At 53.1% G+C, this 20,740-nt stretch overlaps 1 protein-coding gene across 1 annotated transcript; it reads right to left on the reverse strand.

Annotated features, from left to right (window-relative positions):
• Positions 1–89: 89 nt before the first annotated feature.
• phactr4b (phosphatase and actin regulator 4b) lies at positions 90–20,038 on the reverse strand. The gene is given in 16 exon segments (XM_084702319.1): positions 90–1,601; positions 1,810–1,886; positions 2,037–2,174; positions 2,308–2,369; positions 2,859–2,914; positions 5,012–5,204; positions 6,294–6,592; positions 7,315–7,604; positions 7,606–7,844; positions 9,572–9,703; positions 10,949–11,266; positions 12,747–12,906; positions 13,219–13,574; positions 14,534–14,614; positions 15,555–15,725; positions 19,849–20,038. Coding segments are annotated over 16 exon segments (2,646 nt in total). The 5' UTR covers positions 19,907–20,038; the 3' UTR covers positions 90–1,585.
• Between the last annotated feature and the right edge of the window lie 702 nt (positions 20,039–20,740).

Below are 20,740 nucleotides of genomic sequence, written 5' to 3' on the forward strand. Positions count from 1 at the left end.
TCACAGGGGGCTTGTAAAAAAAGTGGATGAGATCATGGTCGTATTTGAAGTAACTTTTATTCACAGTACTCTGAAGAAGACTTTGAACATAAAGTGTAAGGTTTTTTAATTAGATCCGGGGGTGGCTATTTGCATCAAAAGATAAAATAAGTCAGGTTCTAAAACTTCACATTGAATTAAAAAACAAAACTAAGTAATACAGAAAAGGCGCACTTTAGTATTCCCATTCTTGTAGTGTTCAACCATACGCTGATATTTTGTGCTTAAAAAAATAGCAACCTATAATACTTTTATTATATTTAAAATTTCTTTTCAAATTATAGGAAGACGCGATATTCACAACAGTCAGTTAAATCTAAATGAATCTGTACATCATAGAACCCTGTAATCTACTGGCCTGACAACAACACATGATAAAACACTCCTGCCGTTAAAAATGTTGTTGCCGAAATGGCTCCCTGTCAACCGTAAAATCACTAAATGGTGTTTTTATTTTATTTTTATATTTCATAATGGCGTGATCTACTGCCACTGCTCTGAGACTTTCTGCAACTTTTGCGACATTGAACTCCTAGTTATGATGCCAACAACCATAAACCTATAATTTAAAACTGCTACTTGTTGCATGGTTTGACCTATAAAGGGAAGTAGAAAAGAAGAATAAAAAAAAGTAAATAAAAAGGTTCTGCTTCAATTGCACTGAAATCTGAGTGTTGGTTCATGCAGCGAATTGCAGAAATCATTGATATGAAATACCAGCTTTCTATGTTAGGTATGGAAAACTGCTTACCAACCAGGGCAACTATCTCCTCGTTGGCCTTTCCTATGACTAATTGAAGCTCAAATTATCACCCCACATTACAACCATAAATACAGGCAAGGCAAATCAAGAGCAATCACTTTTGCTGTGATCAAAATGACAATATAAAAATGTTTTGTGCATTACAGAGTATTTTGTTATTAGACCTCTCCAAGTTTCATTCTAAGAAATTACATAAATCTATACACAAATACACAAATATCCCAGAGCAAACGTCGACTCCTGCTCTAAGTCTTCTTATCCTTCTGCTCTCTGCAGCTGTTAGAGTCTAACATCTATTATTACTGTGTTTATTATTGTCACCACCATCATTATAACTGTTATTATTACTGTTATGTTATAACAAGGGCTAGCTGTGCCATACAGAGTAGAAGCATGGAAGAAGAAGGCAACATAGAATGAGTCGGCCAGAGCTACAAATGGAACCAAGTCCCTGAGGGATACCACAAACATCAGCCCTCCAAGTTCAGGTCCTCCGCCAGCTCTCCACTCGGTTGGCACGTGAATCCCCCTGCTGTCGGGGAGGAGTACTGCATGTGTTCCTCAGCCCACAGCCAGCCAGGTGTGAGAGGGGGAGGGGTCCTCCTGTATGGAGTCTGTCCCAGGCTCCTCCCTGATTATCTGGACAGTACATTCAGAGAGATGAAAAGGCAGTCTGTTTCTGGAGCACCAAGACCCAGGTTCTCCTCCAGGGGCCTGAGTCTCAGAGGACACCCTGCCAGCCGGCGGTTTAAGTGCTTCTCTTGCCAGTGTGGAGCGTAGACACTAAGGCCGATGAAACCTAAAAAATGGTAATAAAAACACACCAAACAAACCAAAACGTTAAACCGATTCAAATGTTTAACGTTTTGTCGATGGTGACTGACGTGAAAGACCGTAAACACAATGTCTGTCTTATGTAGGCTGGCGGTAAACAATATGGTTAAGTGCTCACGACATGTGAAGGTCATTCAAACAGCCCTATTCACTGTGCTATTAATAGGGATCACCTTGTATATATCCTACTGTCTTCGTGGACTTCCATTTCAGAGCTCTTGAACTCATTCAGCTCCTTCCGGATGGCAGCCTGCAGAAGACAAGCGAAACAGGGTCTAAGAACGGGCAGACCCGGAAGAGACAGACCGCAGTGTCTCTTCCAGACAGAGAACGCACATTTCCAAGCAGGCCCAGTTGTATTCCCGACTTCGCAAAGACGGTCGCCATGGTGATAGGTTACCTTATCGGCAGGCGTGAGCTTGGTCCAAGGTTTGTCGGCACGGCGATCGTAGTCGTGAGCGTTCGTGACCTCCACGTACTCGTGGAAACGGAGGATCTTTCTGGCTTGTAGCTCAGCAACCGTGGGCCTCTGACTCAACTAGGATGTGAGAGACACATAAGGGTTAGATCATCCAGAGTGTGAATGTGTATATACAAGTGTGTGTGTGTGTGTGTTTATATGTGAATGTGTGTGTGCGTGTATAAATGTGTGTGTGTGTGTGTGTGTGTACCTTCCTGGTGAGTCTCCTCTTGATCTCTCGGACTTCTGCCTGTCTGTCTGCCGGATTCTTGGCTAGAGAGGGAAAACAGAAAGACCCTCAGAAACATCTCATCCAGCAAACACCAGACTTTCAACTTCAACACTTGAAATGAGACAATTCAGGTCTTTTCAGAAAGATGTGGCTGTACCACGTTGGGATATTCATTTGCAATAATATGCTAATAAAAATTAAAACGCAAACAGTCTCACTATTAATTGTTGGAAATTAAAGAGTACATTGCTGCTGTCCTTAATCTTTTTATAATCCAGGTTGTTAAGAAGTGGCCTGAGGCTGGTGGAATTTGGCCTAATTTATATAAATAACAATAATCCTCTGAGTGAGAGGAGAAGACCAACAGAGGTTTAGAAAGGGTTAGGTAAAACCTAGACAGAGGGAAGTACAGCAGGAAAAGTAAGACAGTAGAGTTGAGTAGAAGAAAGGAGGAAGGAAAGGAGGAAGGAATGGAGGAAGGAACGGAGGGAAGGGGGGAGGGAGGGGGGAGGGAGGGCGGGAGGACTTACGTTGAAGGATGTTCCTCTGCTCCAGCTCCTCAGCTGTGGGTCGCTGGCTGAGTCGCCTGGAGGATAAGACATGGATATATGATCATCATCATCCTCACATCATCATCATCCTCACATCATCGTCCTCATCCTCACATCATCATCATCATCCTCACCACATCATCATCATCATCCTCACCACATCATCATCATCCTCACATCATCATCATCATCCTCACCACATCATCATCATCCTCACATCATCATCCTCACCACATCATCATCATCCTCACCACATCATCATCATCCTCACATCATCATCATCATCCTCACATCATCATCATCATCCTCACCACATCATCATCATCCTCACATCATCATCATCCTCACCACATCATCATCATCCTCACATCATCATCCTCACATCATCATCATCATCCTCACCACATCATCATCATCCTCACATCATCATCATCATCATCATCATCCTCACCACATCATCCTCACCACATCATCATCATCCTCACATCATCATCATCATCATCATCATCATCCTCACATCATCATCATCATCCTCACATCATCATCCTCACATCATCATCATCCTCACCACATCATCATCATCCTCACATCATCATCATCATCCTCATCCTCACATCATCATCATCATCCTCACCACATCATCATCATCCTCACATCATCATCATCCTCACCACATCATCATCATCCTCACATCATCATCCTCACATCATCATCATCATCCTCACCACATCATCATCATCCTCACATCATCATCATCATCCTCACCACATCATCATCATCCTCACCACATCATCATCATCCTCACATCATCATCCTCACATCATCATCCTCACATCATCATCATCATCCTCACCACATCATCATCATCATCACATCATCCTCATCATCATCATCATCACATCATCATCATCATCCTCACATCATCATCATCCTCACCACATCATCCTCACATCATCATCATCCTCACATCATCATCATCATCCTCACCACATCATCCTCACATCATCATCATCATCACATCATCATCATCATCCTCACATCATCATTATCATCATCCTCACATCATCATCATCATCCTCACATCATCATCATCCTCACCACATCATCCTCACATCATCATCATCCTCACATCATCATCATCCTCATCCTCACATCATCATCATCATCCTCACATCATCATCATCATCATCATCATCCTCACCACATCATCCTCATCCTCACATCATCATCATCATCCTCACATCATCATCATCATCATCATCCTCACCACATCATCATCATCATCATCCTCACATCATCATCATCATCCTCACCACATCATAATCATCCTCACATCATCATCATCCTCACATCATCATCATCATCCTCACATCATCATCATCCTCACATCATCATCATCATCATCCTCACATCATCATCCTCACCACATCATCATCATCCTCACCACATCATAATCATCCTCACATCATCATCATCCTCACATCATCATCATCATCCTCACCACATCATCATCATCCTCACATCATCATCATCATCCTTCTCACATCCTCACCAAATCATCACATCATCATCATCATCCTCACCACATCATCCTCATCACATCATCATCATCATCCTCACCACATCCTCCTGATCACATCATCACCATCCTCACCACATCCTCATCACATCCTCACCAAATCATCACATCATCCTCACCAAATCATCACATCATCATCATCATCCTCCCTCCATTCCCTTCTTCCCCAACACGGACATCATACGACCACACGCGTGTCAGCTTCTATCTGTACGTCCCACACCTGGTCAGCTTCTATCTGTACGTCCCACACCTGGTCAGCTTCTATCTGTACATCCCACACCTGGTCAGCTTCTATCTGTACGTCCCACACCTGGTCACCTTCTATCTGTACGTCCCACACCTGGTCACCTTCTATCTGTACGTCCCACACCTGGTCAGCTTCTATCTGTACGTCCCACACCTGGTCAGCTTCTATCTGTACGTCCCACACCTGGTCAGCTTCTATCTGTACATCCCACACCTGGTCAGCTTCTATCTGTACGTCCCACACCTGGTCAGCTTCTATCTGTACGTCCCACACCTGGTCAGCTTCTATCTGTATGTCCCACACCTGGTCAGCGCCGAGCCGATCTGAGTCCGGATGGCCTCCCACTGCTCCCTGCTCTGCCAGGTCAGTCCGCTCTGGCCTGGGGGGAGATCGGAGCGCGTCCGCCTCTCCTGGAGCTGCCGCTCTGGGGCGCAGGGCCGGCTGCTCAGCTTCAGGGCCAGGGTGTCCTTCCTCTTCACCCTGCTGGCCAGCGCACCTGAACACAGACCACACACACAGGGTCAGGTGGAGTAGAGACCACACAGGGTCAGGTGGAGTAGAGACCACACAGGGTCAGGTGGAGTAGAGACCACACAGGGTCAGGTGGAGTAGAGACCACACAGGGTCAGGTGGAGTAGAGACCACACAGGGTCAGGTGGAGTAGAGACCACACAGGGTCAGGTGGAGTAGAGACCACACAGGGTCAGGTGGAGTAGAGACCACACAGGGTCAGGTGGAGTAGAGACCACACAGGGTCAGGTGGAGTAGAGACCACACAGGGTCAGGTGGTGTAGAGACCACACAGGGTCAGGTGGTGTAGAGACCACACAGGGTCAGGTGGAGTAGAGACCACACAGGGTCAGGTGGAGTAGAGACCACACAGGGTCAGGTGGAGTAGAGACCACACAGGGTCAGGTGGAGTAGAGACCACACAGGGTCAGGTGGAGTAGAGACCACACAGGGTCAGGTGGAGTAGAGACCACACAGGGTCAGGTGGAGTAGAGACCACACAGGGTCAGGTGGAGTAGAGACCACACAGGGTCAGGTGGAGTAGAGACCACACAGGATCAGGTGGAGTAGAGACCACACAGGGTCAGGTGGAGTAGAGACCACACAGGGTCAGGTGGAGTAGAGACCACACAGGGTCAGGTGGAGTAGAGACCACACAGGGTACAGGTGGAGTAGAGACCACACAGGGTCAGGTGGAGTAGAGACCACACAGGGTCAGGTGGAGTAGAGACCACACAGGATCAGGTGGAGTAGAGACCACACAGGGTCAGGTGGAGTAGAGACCACACAGGGTCAGGTGGAGTAGAGACCACACAGGGTCAGGTGGAGTAGAGACCACACAGGGTCAGGTGGAGTTGAGACCACACAGGGTCAGGTGGTGTAGAGACCACACAGGGTCAGGTGGAGTAGAGACCACACAGGGTCAGGTGGAGTAGAGACCACACAGGGTCAGGTGGTGTAGAGACCACACAGGGTCAGGTGGAGTAGAGACCACACAGGGTACAGGTGTAGAACACACACTAACACAAACACACTTCTCAGTTCCAGATGCCCTCTCGCCCTCACCACGACTTACTAGGAGGCGGCTCGTCCTCTTCATCCTCATCATCCTCCTCCTCATCTTTATAGAGCACCGGCCCGTCACTGTCACTGTCCTCCCCGTGCATGTCCCGCTCCTCCTCCTCCTCTTCCTCCTCCTCCTCTTCCTCCTCCTCCTCCTCGCTGCTGTTGGGTCCCTCCGGGATCACGCTGATGTTGGGCTCTCCCACGATGCACCTGCGGCTGCGCGGCTCCAGCTCCGGCTGGGGAATCTCCCCTTCGTACTCGTCATCTTCCTCGTCATCCTCCTCCTCCTCAGAGTAGTCGTCCTCGGCCCTGAGGGAGAGAGGGAGGGCGGGGCGGAGGGAGGGAGGTCAGGGGAAACATGGAGGGAGTATCTGGGATGCCCCTGCAGATCCTGCAGGGTCGACTGGCTTATGACGTGCTTACGGTCGTCACAATCCGCAGATCTGCTATTGCCTTGTCATCTGGTCATGTGTTCTGTCTTGTTAGCCACGCATATATATGTGTGTTCCTGCTGAAACCCACTATGTTCTGATGGCGGTGAATGATGTGGTATCCGCCTGCCTGTGATAATGAACCTCTATTGGTTGTGTGTTATCTTGTTTTTCTCTCTATTCACCATAAACACCTCCCTTCTGACCTTCATGCCTCAGAGAAGCTTTGCTAGTTCCGCTGTGTGTCAGAATGGGCCATTTTTATGTAAAACTCTCCAATCTGCTGATTGCTTAAAAACCCAGAACGGGGTCAACTTTCCTTCCTCACTGTGTCAATCCAGTCTAGCTAGCCTCTGCCTCACTTACATTTTACATTTAGTCATTTAGCAGACACTCTTATCCAGAGCGACTTACAGTAAGTACAGGGACATTCTACCCGAGGCAAGTAGGGTGAAGTGCCTTGCCCAAGGACACAACGTCATTTTGCACGGCCGGGGAATCGAACCAACAACTTTCTGATTACTAGCCCGACTCCCTAACCCCTCAGCCACCTGCCTCACTGCGTACGTGTAGGAATTGTTTCCCAGTGGCAGGACTCACAGTTTGAGGGGCTGGATGCTCACGGCCAGCGGGCGGCCCCGGTCTCCCTGGTACTCGGGCGGAGTGTCAAAGAGCAGGGTGTGAGCGCGCTGGGCCCCATCAGGGTGTGGCTGGGCCGGGCCGGGGCTGGACAGGGCCCTCTGGATCATGATGTGGAGGGGGATGGGCGCGGGTCGCTGGTGGGGCTCCTTGGTGGGGCTGGGGGGGTCAAAGAGCATGGGCTGGGGGAGAGGGTGGGGGTAGGAGTGCTGGTGGATGAGGTGGTGGGCGTGGAGGTGCTGGCGGGGGGGGGGACGGGGGGATGTGGGTGGGCAGGGGCGGGGACGGAGGGGGCGGAGGCAGCTGGAAGCCCAGCAGGGGGTGGCTGTGGTCCTCAGGAGACCGCAGGGACGAGGGGGACGCCGGCTGGGGGGCGCCGGGAATGTCCTCGACGACGCGCTTGGTGACGGGCGTGGTCCTCTTAGGGGGCATGGGAGGGGAGGGTTTGAAGGGAACCAGGCTAGCAGCCCCGCCGGCTTGCGAGAGTTCCGCTGTGGAGGAGAAGATCAGATTAGTCCACGACCACACAGACAAACACACGGATATGTCTGTCAGCGACTGGGATGTTAGCGTAGTGTACAGCGGAACGCGGCCGTAGTGGTCCAATCTAGGTTTGTTCGGTCAAATCTAGATTCGGCCAGGTTCCAGCTGCAGAACAGGAAAGAGTGGCATGCCTTTAATAGCTGCCCGCCATACGTACCAGCCCATAGCACATGAGTGTGTACACATGACCAGATACATTCAATCCCAGATCACTTGACCGAGTTCACATGAATGCATACATACACGAGCCCAGGTCACGTGACCGGGCCCATATGAATGCATACATACACAATCCCAGGTCATGTGACCGGGCCCATATGAATGCATACATACACAATCCCAGGTCATGTGACCGGGCCCATATGAATGCATACATACACAATCCCAGGTCATGTGACCGAGTTCACATGAATGCATACATACACAATCCCAGGTCATGTGACCGGGCCCATATGAATGCATACATACACAATCCCAGGTCATGTGACCGGGCCCATATGAATGCATACATACACGAGCCCAGGTCACGTGACCGGGCCATCGCATTACAGACCAGTGCCCCTGGTACGCAAGTAGGCTCTGCATCGGCAGCACCCCCCCCCCCCTCTCTCTCTGTCTCTCTCTCTGTCCCTCTCTCACACCCTCTGTCTCTGTCTCTCTCTCTCTGTCTCTCTCTCTCTCTGTCTCTCTCTCTCTCTCTCTCTCTCTCTCTCTCTCTCTCTCTCTCTCTCTCTCTCTCTCTCTCTCTCTCTCATCCTCTCTCTCTCTCTGTCTCTCTGTCTCTCACACGCACACACACACACCAGTAGCCAGAAGCATGTGAGCAGAGCATCTCAGCGCCGAGTGCAGAGTGTTCTAGAACGTGTGGTGTCTGCGAACAGCTGACGACAGGATGGAATCTCTTGGTGACTGCATGCACACGCCCACATCCGTCAGCTAGATGGGGGGCGGGGCGGGGGGCGGGGCGGGGGGCGGGGCGAGGGGCGGTGCGGGGGGCGGGGCGAGGGGGTCTACTGACGTGACAAGTAAAGACAGAGCAGCAGGGTGGGGGGGAGCAGGGGGGCGCGGCTGTGTCATAGCTTCTGCTGTTGACCGACTGACCGCCTGGCTTGAAGCGTGCAATAGACTGGATTGAATTGGATTATGACTTCCTCTCCAAACAGAGTCAAGCCCTTTATCCAGCCCCCCCCCCCCCCCAAGCCCGCCCAGCCCCCCCCCCCCCCCCTCACCACCACCAGAGCAGATGTTGTGTGGATTAGTCTGCATGGGCCAGCCAAGCCAACCCATCCTGGCAGGCTCTCTGTCATTCCCATGCCAGAAGGTGCTAGTACACTATTATAGTGTTCAGCTGGACATGCACACACACACACACACACCGTGTACACTCATGTTTACACATTCACACACACACACGTGTCTGTACACCCACACACGCGTGCATGTGTACGCACGCACACACACACACTCTCATACAAAGCCTATGGTGCTCGTTATGGGCCATGCAGCCTGTGGATGAAGGACACACAGCGAGACCCCCGCTCCAGCACTGCTTCAGGGCGGGGCCAAAACCCAGACCGGGAACGGAGGGGGGCGGGGCGGCGGGAGGAGGGGGGGGGGGCATTCCACAGACAGGCTCCCAGAGCCAGGGCGACCCCAGCAGGCATCAGGGTGTTACCTGAGCGCAGGCCTCCGGGCCGCCGGCACAGGTACACTGGCAGGGACAGGTAGACGTCATAGTCGCCCTCTCTCTTCCAGCAGGACCAGTAGAGGGGCAGCTGGCTGCTGTCTGCCCCCTGAAGGGTGGAGGCTTGGGGGGGGGGGGGGGGGGGGGGGGGGAGGGGAAGCCGTCAGGTGCTCAACACAGTTTAATGGGACTTGCAGTGCCTTATGGGACTTGTAGTACCTTATGGGACTTGGGGTGCCAGCCTAGGTATTCCTTCCAGCTGGGTCCACTTCTTATATAATACTAGCTTCGGTCTACGTGGTCGAAGAATTTCAGGACCAGAATACATGATTTTCTTTCATACCAAAACATTGAAAGGGTTTCAATTGTCTCCTTGAATTTCCCGACGCAGTGGCTTCAATATCACATCAAGTCAACGTAGGGCATCAGTGACAAGCCAAGGCACCACCCTCCTGTGCCCACCATGCTACACAGGCACGCAGGTTAGAAAGAGGCGCATCAAATGCGCCCAAAGTTAACAGCCTATCACAGGCACTAATGAGGGCTGGCTGACAGCAGGCGGCACTGCCAGGGGGATAAACCCCACGCCCCCGGGGAGAGAAGCCTCCAGAACAACAACAACAATAACAACCGCCTCGACCGCGACCACGGGCGTCGTGTCAGCGGCGCGCCCCCGAGCAGAAACGCGCCACCAGAGAGGAGAGCTCCTGGGAGAGCGGAGGAGAGAAGCTGCTTCTAAAATAGTCCTGTCTTATTAAGCAATCAGCTGGGGAACAGCTGCACGAGCTGGAGATAACATCATTATCAGGAGGAGAGAGAGACAGACAGAGAGCAATGGAGAGAGAGAGAGAGACAGAGAGAGAGATGGAGAGAGCTGTAGGATAACAGCGTAAACAGGAAGAGAGAGACAGAGAGATGGAGAGAGGGAGACAGAGAAAGAAAGAGAGGAAAAGAGAGACAGAGAGAGAGAAAGCAGGAGCCAGGCAGAAGTGAGAGATAGTTCCTCAGTGTGTGGGGGGGGGGGGGTCTGATACATGTTGTTCTTTCCAGAAACATACATGTAGTGCACCGACGGAGCCTTAGATGTGGGGCGCTGAGCTGCGAGCACACACACACACGTGAACATAGCATGTCCTGTGCCAGATTAGTGTCCCAAGTGAGGGGAACCCAACAAGCCTGGCAGTGAGGGTGTGTGTGTGTGTGAGTCTGTGACTATGTGAGTGTGTAAGTGTGTGAGTGTATAACTGAGAAGTGAGTGATGTTGACAGTGCGGGTGAACTGCACATGCTCACAACCGGTCTGTGTGTTCCTCCCCCCCCCCCCGACTAAGTAGGCCGTCCAATAGGAGCAGCCGCTCCAGCTACTCACCCAACATGGCCGCCGCCGCCGCGCTCCTGTTGGCTGGCTTGGGAGGGGGGAGGGGCGGCTGCTTGGCGGGGTGGGGGGAGGGGCTGGCCGCCAGGGACACCACGGCCGAGGCATGGGGGCTGGCGCCGGCCGAGGGGGCTGCCCGCGCCGGCTTGGTCACGGCGGAGGAGGAGGGGGAGGGGTAGGGGGGCGTGAGGTGGTTGGGCGGGGCGCCGCCCGGGTCGGGGGCGGAGCTCACCAGCCACTTGGGGGGCATGACGGGCTGCTTGGGGGGCAGCGGCTCACGCAGGGTGTCCGGGTCAAAGTGGCCGTCCGACTCTGAGGAAGAGAGAGAGAGAGGGGGAGGGGGAGAGAGAGAGAGATGGGGAGGGGGAGAGAGAGAGGGAGAGAGGGGGAGAGAGAGATAAAAAGAGAGAGAGAGAAAAAAGGTCAAAAAACCACACAGAGCAGGAAGGAAGGGTGGGGGTGACCAGGGTTACCATCCAGCGACGACAAGGAAGTCAAGGCTGCGCGGGTCTAATTACGTCACAAGACATCACAGGGCCACAAAAGTGCAGATGGAGAGGGGTTGATGTCGACTTCCGAGCGCTTGAAAACCATCTACAAACACTGCTGCTGCTGATGATGATGATGCTGCTGATGATTCAGGAGATACGCGCTCCTGCTCGCCACCATACTTTCCATTATTGAACGATAGCGAGGGAGACAGAGATGGCAGTCTTCGTTACGTGACGCACCTCCATTAAACTATAAATGTTTCAGTCTCAGCTTGAAGCTCAGATGGCTGTGCCCCCCCCAGGCGTCCCCTATGATCTGGCTTGTTTGAGATTTACACTATCAGGGGATCAGCTGTAAAAGTAAACAGAGCACGCGTGGTAATTACCCCCCCCCCCCCCTCCTCCACGCCCCCCTCCTCCTCTTCCCTCCGGCACTCCCACGCCATTCCTCAAAGCCGATGTTTTAAGGTCCGCTTTTTTAAAATTTACTTACAAAGTTATTTTATCGCAGCGATGTCACACACACGCCTGGGAGGAAGTAGGACAGAGGATGTAGAGGGAGGGAGGGTGGGATGGGGGGAGGGAGGGGGGAGGGAGAGAGTGAGGGGGGAGGAAGGCGGGGGGGAGACTTTAAAACCAGGGTGCTGGAGAAGAGGCAGAAAAAAGGAAGAGAGAGCAGTAATGCACTGCCCAGTAAGATCTGAGAGCAGATGGAAAACAGTCTTCTCTTTCCAGAGTTAAGGGTTTAAGTGGTATCAATTATCTTAGCTCTTCAGCGCAGTTATGGTTGAGCTGACAGTATTAGCTTTAAGAGGGCAGTAACGGCTGCACTAATGGTGCCGCATTCATTAGGAGAGGAAGAAGGAAGAGGAGAGAGAAAGAGAGAAGAAGGAGCTATACTCTCCTGAAACAGAAAGAAAGAAAGAAAGAAAGAGGGAGGGAAAGAGAGAGAGAGAGAGAGAGAGAGAGAAACAGAAAGAGAGAGAGAGAGAGAGAGAGAGAAGCTATTCCCTCCTGTTCCGGAATAAGAAGCAGAGCTGGGGCAGGGCTCAGGGGAGAAGACAGGATCTATCTGTCTATATCTGACCGGGATGATGACGGGGGGATGAGGAGGAGAGGAAGAGAGGGGGAGGACACTCGAAGGATGCACTAGAAGGACTAGAAGAGAGATGTCCCATCAGCTGAACACATAACGGACTCCAGACCTGAGACTGACGGGCAGACTGCCCCCACAGAGAGAGGGCGAGCGAGGCAGAGGGCAGTGAGGAGGAAGAGAGGGAGGAAGGTGGTCTCTGGCTCACCTCGGCGCGCCCGGCCCTCCTCCGCAGACGCGTGACGAGGGAGGGTAGGCTTCCACTCGGCCTCCGCGGGCCGCGACCTGCGGCCGTCCTCGGATGGAGCTTTCTGCAGCCCCGGCCTCCGCTCCCCCTCGGGGTGGAGTCTGCCTCCGCGCCGCCCCTCCTCCGCCTGGCCCCGCCCCAGGGTATGCTCCCGCCCCTCCATTTGGCCCCGCCCCGGATTCTGACCCCGCCCATGGGTCTGGCCCCGCCCCTGCTCCTCCACCTGACCCCACCCTTGTGTCTGGCCCCGCCCCTGCTCCTCCACCTGACCCCACCCTTGTGTCTGGCCCCGCCCCTGCTCCTCCGCCTGACCCCTCCCCTGTGTCTGGCCCCGCCCCTGCTCCTCCACTTGGCCCCGCCCCTGGGTCTGGCCCCGCCCCTGCTCCTCCGCCTGACCCCACCCCTGGGTCTGGCCCCGCCCCTGCTCCTCCACCTGGCCCCGTCCCTGCCCCTGCCCCTGCCAGGCCATGTTAGGCTTCCAGTCTTCCTCTCCCTGGGGTCTGGGCCCCTGGAGGCCGCCCCCTCTGGGCCCCGAGGTCCCACGGCGGTCTCCTTCTGATGGGTATCGCCCCCTCCGGTCCTCCGGCTGGGGAAGCCAGGATGGATTCATCCTGAAGTCTGCATCTGGTCTACCCTGGTCCACTTGCCCTCTGCCTCTGCCTCCCCCTTCCCCACTCCCCCCTCCTCCCCCACTCCCCCCTCCTCCCCCACTCCCCCCTCCTCCTCCGACAGGCAGGGTGTGTCCGTTCTTCAGGTAGGGCTGCTTGGGGCTGGGCGCCTCCTCGGCTTCTGTCACAAACAGGGAGACACCAGATGAGACACAGCAGGCACTCAGCACAGCAGGACACGCACGTGGGAGAAGATCTATAAACAAACACGGCTTTGAGTCATCGCAAACACAGGAAGTCGTCAGGATGTGTTAGCATGCCTCATCTGCGGTTTTAGAACGGGGAGGTTACGGAGCTGGGCTGAGTGTCGCAGTGTGCTAGAATACATTCCCTGTGCTCTGCGTCACTGGCTGGGATCTGCCTGGCTGGGATGGTAAGGATGTGAGGGATGTGAGGGATGTGAGGGATGTGAGATGTGAGGGATGTGAGATGTGAGGGATGTGAGATGTGAGGGATGAGCAGAAGAAGGTGTCCTGTGTTTCAGTCTTGGGGAGGGGAAGCGAGGGCAGGGAAAAGGAGCTGCTCTAACTTTAATAAATAGGCCCCTGCAAGAGTAGCGCCAGCCGAGTGATTGAACACACACACACACACACACACACACAGAGAGACACACACACACACACACAGAGACACACACACATAGAGATACACACACACACAGAGATACACACACACACACACAGAGACACACACGCACACACACACACACGCACACAGCTAGCTGCAGGGCACATTTGTTCCACTTTCCCCGGCTCCCCAGAACAGCACGTCATTTTCCTCCTAAAATATGAAGTTAATAAACTGAGAGTGATTACCCGCCTCTGTCACAGAGCCTGTGGAATGGCAAGCTGTCAGTGCTGTGGCCTGGGCCATCTGGGCGGGTGTGATAGCTCTGCAGGGCTAGCAGGGTGCTAGGTGATGGATTCTTTCACTAGACTCTTTGATCCAAAGCGACAGACGTGGGGGTGATCAGCCACCTCTAGACCCCGCGGTCAAATTCTGTCCCACTGAGCTGTACTCAAGCCCTGATGTCAAGGAGACCCACCGGGTGGAGATTGGGAGAAGCTCAGGCGTCCTTACCATTCTCCTGCAGCTCCTTCAGGACCCCCTGCTCTATAAGCTCCTGCCTGGACCGCCTCAAAGACATCTGTCTCTCCAGAACTGCCGTCAACACACAGAATTTAAGCCAGCGTGTTAAGCACCGAAAATAATCATTGCAGTTTTTTTTCTCTCTCGTCACAGCACGATGAGGAGCTGCGTTTTTTGGAGTGTGTGGTATCGTGTTCATGATGACGAGGTCAAAGTGTACGTTTACAGATCTTCAATCAGCAGGGCGTTTTTTGTTTGTTTTTTTCTTTCTGAGAGAGACTGAGATGGTCGTCTTGTCTTCAAGGCAGATGGGACACACTAGGAGGAGTCGTGAGGGTTTGAAATGACCTCGGGCTCTTGGAGGCTCCTCTAAACATGTAATCAAGAAACCTTTTCAAGGCTGTTTTTGTTATCTTATCCGTATCTTATCCAGATTTTGTTGTCATGAAATCTTATGTTTGGAATTTGGCATCTTTGAATTTAGTCATTTAGCAGACGCTCTCATCCAGAGCGACTTACAGTAAGTACAGGGACATTCCCCCGAGGCAAGTAGGGTGAAGTGCCTTGCCCAAGGACACAACGTCATTTGACACGGCCGGGAATCGAACTGGCAACCTTCAGATTACTAGCCCGACTCCCAAACCGCTCCGCCACCTGACTCCCTCAAATGACAAATAAGTAGCCAACCACATATTCACTCCTAAAAATTGTATCAAGCCTTACTTAAGTGTTAAATTATGAAAAACAATAATATGGTGGGGCCCTTCAAACAAAATAAAAATCTATAATGTACAATTGGGGGTATAGACTTCTACAGGGTCTCAGGGTCCTTTTTCATTTCAAACCCAGGCCATGACGCACAAACTGTCACACCAGGAACAGGAGAACACACACTGAAGAAGGCAGTTTGATAGAAACTGGACGTGACGACACACAGAAACAGAGATTGTTGGGGTCGGGAAAAAAAATCATCAACATTTTCACAGGCTACAACGCAGCGACAGGAACTGACCTTCTGAAGTTTCCTTGAACTTCTCGCTGCTCTTCTTCTTCCTCCATTTCCAGGGCTTGAAGATCTTGCCCAGGGTGGAGAACTTGCCCTTGCGCTTGGTGGGAGGGGTGTCGTCCCCCACAGTGGCCCCCTCGACCCCCGGTGTGCTGTGCTGTTGGTCGACTTCATCATCTGGAGCCCAGGAGAGAACATGGAAGATGTAGATAACAGAGCAGGAGCCTGAACAGACATCCGCGGGTCATATCGTACGACCACCTCAACTGTAGCACCAAATCAACAAGTAAAATGTGTCTTCATTCTTCATCTACAAACCACTAGACCTAAACTAATATTCAAATATTCAATAACCTAATCATCATAGTCATTTCATTCCGCTGCTCTGTGTCAAAACACAGGACATATGATGCCAGGTTATATTACATAACACAACAAAGCGAAATCGAGCAGTGCTGGGCCAAGTGAGCAGGGATAACAGGAGCTCCATGACTGGGCTTCCACCGCACTATCCCCGGCCAGCCAGCCAGCCGGCCAGCCAGCCAGCCTGCCAGCCAGCCTGCCAGCCAGCCAGCCAGCCAGCCAGCCAGCCAGCCAGCCAGCCAGCCTGACATGTCTACGACCTGCCCAGCCCAGGGCAGAGGAGGGCCAGCCTCATTAAGTCCCTTATTATGTTTAGCCCTCGGCTCCCGGGCACAATGTGTGCTTTGGCGGGTGGAGGCGGTGGGTGGGTGGGTGGGGGGGGCTGGGGGGGGTTGTGTGGGGGAGGTTGGCGTCCTCCTCCGCAGCTTCAGTCAGCAGGAGGCCCCCTGGCAGGCTGGCCCCCGTCCACAGCTTCAGTCAGCAGGAGGCCCCCTGGCAGGCTGGCCCCCGTCCACAGCTTCCCACAGTCAAGTGCTCACATTCCTGGCCCGCGGGGAGACCAGTGGTGCGGGGGAGAAAGGTCTTATCAGCGCTGTCAACTGCTCACAAGCACCCATGGGCCGGGTCATGGAGCATAGGGATGCATACCTCCTAAACACCCCCCTCCCCTCCCTGACACGGCGGCCGGCCGCCCCAACCAATGACAAAGAAAAAGCAGTTCGATCAGCTCTGAATTCTGCCGGATGGGGAAGAAGGAGTTCTTTTGTCGGGGTGGCAGGTCCGGGGCTGGGTGATTGACAGGTTGAGCGACAGGCTGCTGAGCTCCCTGGAAGCCGGCCTGGGACTCTTTGCTTACGCACGCCAGGTCCTCAAAGTCAGAGGGCTTCGCGGCTCCGTAGACATAATATTTATCGGAAGAGAGAAAAGGCTCGGGCGGATAAACGAGCCGGCCACCACAAACACAGGATGTCCTGGCGACAACACTGGCGACGCCAGCAGGTTCCCAAGAATGCCCGTCGTCCTAATGTCCAAAACCCTGCCCGATTATTCCCTCCCAGGGTGACGAGTTACCATACCGTGACACAGTACCTCGAGGACCGGTAGAGACAGCCGGAGCATGCAGAGCGGATTGTGAAGGAAGGCAGAGAGGCTAACAGCGTATATCTAGAGCAGCCAGATCGTATGTACCTGAGTAGGGGCTTGGGCTCCAGCTGCCGTGGTGGTGGGACTTGAGGCAGCATGCCATGAGGGTGCGAGGAGCGCTCAACAACGCCCACCCCCCCCCACCTCCCCGCTCCACCCGACCCCTGCAGATCCAACCGGCTGAAAGGCTTTTAGTTCCCTCCTCCTCCTCTCCTTCCTTGTAGGGTGGGCTTGCTTGACAGACCCCCAGAGGGTTGACCTTGGCCCTCCCAGCCCAGAGCAGAAGCAGGCACCGAGGGGTTAACGGCACGGCTCGCAGCCTCACCGCACTAACACACGCCGCCCGGGCCTCCCCCGGGGACACGCGAACCAGCAGGTCTGAGCAGGCGGACGTGACATGCAGAGTCTGGGTTTCGACGCCCCGGTGCTGCACGGGCCCTTCAGATCCCTGGTTCTCACAACGGGGCTTTAGCAGGGCAGCCTGAGTCTAGCGGTGGTCTGTCAGGGGCGAGGTGCTGCTCCGCCAATGCCTCTGGAGCAGGCTGAGTCCTGTCAGAGCCAGGCTAAAGCGCTCCGGAAGCACGTCGAGGACGGAAACACCAGCCAAGATGCTAATTCACTCCACACAGCTGGAGGGAGCCAAGACGCTAGTTCACTCCACACAGCTGGAGGGAAACCTCGTCCTGGAGTCTGGCGGATAGGTCGCTGCGGTCAAATCCCATTTGTTTGCGTGTCGGGTGACTAGGAACGGGGCGTCCAGTAACCCGGGCGAGCGGATAAAGACAAAGACGGTAGTTCCATCTCAGAGAAGTGGTGCGGCCTGACGGAGAAAACACTCCGGCTGCTCTCCTGTCCGTCTGAGGGGAACGGAGAGGAGGGGAGTGAAAGGGCACTCGGGAGAGGAGTGACTCGGACACAGAGAGAGAGAGAGAGAGAGAGAGAGAGAGAGAGAGAGAGAGAGAGAGAGAGAGCTACAGCCAGAACTAGAGAGAGGCAGTGGGGGTTGGTGTGTGTGTGGGGGGGAGAGCTGGGAAACAGAGAGGAAATGGCACTCCACCCAGATCCTAACTGTGACAGAGAACAAAGACAACCTTGGGCCCTCGCACACAGCCACACAGGCTGCACACTGGACTGGCCGCGAACACTGGAAACACACTTTGTTCCAGGCCACAGGGGTGTACAAACCAGTACGACACACATTACAGTCTGAACAATCCACTACCTCTGACTCTTCAATCTGTTAACTCGTCAGTATGTACGCCGGCAACTCATTACACCACTAACTCCGACCCACTAACTCATTACACCACTAACTCCGACCCACTAACTCATTACACCACTAACTCCGACCCACTAACTCATTACACCACTAACTCCGACCCGCTACCTCATTACACCACTAACTCATTACACCACTAACTCCGACCCACTAACTCATTACACCACTAACTCCGACCCACTAACTTGTCACTGTGCTAACTCTGCAGCCACTAACTCCTCACACCGCTAACATATCATAACACTAACTCAATACGCTGCTAACCTGTTAAAAGATAACTGAACACACCGCTAAAGTATCACACTTCTCCTTGTCGCACCTCTAACTCCTCACACTGCTAACTTGTCACACTGCTAACTTGGCAGCTGTTAACTCATAACAACTCTTACTTGTCACACCACTAACTTGTCACATTGCTAACTTTTCACACAAGTAATTGGCAACTGCTAACTCATCAGAACCACAAATTCCTCAAAACTCCTCACACCGCCAACTTGTGACACCACTAACTCTGTACAACATTAAATCGGCTATAGCTAACTCTTTACAACGCTAACTTGGCTATAGCTAACTCTTTACAACGCTAACTAGGCTACGGCTAACTCTTTACAATGCTAACTAGGCAAACGATAACACACCACTAACTCATCATACCGCACCCTAACTCATCACTCACTCCTCACAAAGATTAACGCATCTATTCCTCTGTAGAAATCAAAGCATGATAGCAATCTTCAAAAGTAATTTAACAGCTTCTCTGTGAAGCCAATCAAATCTAGTCTGTAGGCTGAGATACAGGTGTAGGCTGTAGGCTGAGATACAGGTCCAGGCTGAAGGCTGAGATACAGGTCTAGTCTGTGACTATTTCAGTCAGAAACACAGTGCTTTTATTACATATCATGAAAGAACTTGAGAACAAGAGACTGGTTTCGAAGAAAACAAGTGACTTCACAACCCTGAAGCGTTAGACGTAACAGGCAGAAACTGTAATTCCATGATGGAGAAACTGGGTTGGAGCGCTCCCAAATGCTAACAACCGTTTACACAGATAGACAATCCTATTGGGAGTAATCCCTTGGAAAATGTGTTTCTATATCTCCCACATTACTATGCAAGCAGGGAGACGTGTGTGCTGCTAATCTTTTTGTTTTGAGCATAGCACATCAGAAGGGGTGCTCGAGACGAGGCCATCGTGCGCAAGCGCTCACACGCTCACACGCACGCACACAGAGTTTAGATTCCTCAACCTGATCTCAGCGATTTAACATTCCCCGCTCAAGTAAGAAGGGGCAGAAATAGGAAAGAGACCAACATTGTTGATTACGCAACCCCCCCCCCCCCCCCCCCATCTCCTCTGCCCTCTACTTCTCTCAACATCTAGCGAGAGAGAGCAGGACAAACTACGTCTAAAACTGTCCGAAAGCGAGTGAATGAGCACCGCGAGCCCTCATGTAACCAGAAGCCGCCCGGTGTAGAGACAGGTCCCCGTGGGGGGGGGGGGGGGGGGCAACTCACCGCCGGGTCCGTCTTCCTGGTCCTGAGCCTGGGTCTCCAGAGGAAGGCTCTGTCCCATGATCGAGACCCAGGGGGGCCTCTCTTACTGTCTCCCTCGCCCCCAGGAATGCGCACTCTTCTCCGGGCAAGGGGAGGTGCCACAGCCGCCCCACCGCTCGCTGCTTACGGCCTTCGGCGCAGGTCTCTCCTCCCTGGGTCACCTCTCGTCTAGTTAGCCAACCTTTCTGGTTTCTCCTCCCTGCTTCCTGAAGCTCCTCCTCCGGTTCCTCCCTCGTTCAGCCTCCTTAAGACTTTCCCGTTGCCCTCTTCCTCCCTCACGCACCCCTCCCTCCCTCACTCCCAAGCTCCCTCCCTCCCTAACGCTTCTTGGCTCAGTGAGCAGGTCAACATTCACAGATGGATGCCTACCATTCCTGGAGGTTACACTGGTGGTCTGCATTCAATTTGCGTGTGTGCGCGCACGCGCGCTTGCGTGCGTGTTTTGCGAATGTGTGTCAGAGAGAGACAGAGAGCTGCGGGCAGAAGCAGATGTGTGACGCAGCAGAGCAGAACACAGAAAGCGTTTCCAGGTCAAAGGTTAAAAGATGCAGTGCCCTGCGCTGAGTTCTTCCAAGTCCAGTGAATCCGCGCCTGTGGAGGGCTCCCCAGTACAGCAAGCAGGTGTGAGTGTTACAGGAACCAACAGGAAACACAAGGGGAGGGGGGGGGGGCGTGGATAATCAGGCCACACACGCGCGCTCACAGTGTGCAGGTCAAAAAAGGAACCTATTTTAACCGCCACAGCGCCCATCTTCCCTAGATTTTCAATTTGTATTGTGTCCCTGTTGTGTGTTGTGTGTAGTGAGTGAGTTTCCTCTCGGCGGCTCAACAAAGCAAGGTTACAAGTAGAAAG

Source organism: Hypomesus nipponensis, chromosome 2, assembly GCF_054491055.1.
Source record: "Hypomesus nipponensis isolate SF chromosome 2, ASM5449105v1, whole genome shotgun sequence".
Taxonomy (NCBI): domain Eukaryota; kingdom Metazoa; phylum Chordata; class Actinopteri; order Osmeriformes; family Osmeridae; genus Hypomesus; species Hypomesus nipponensis.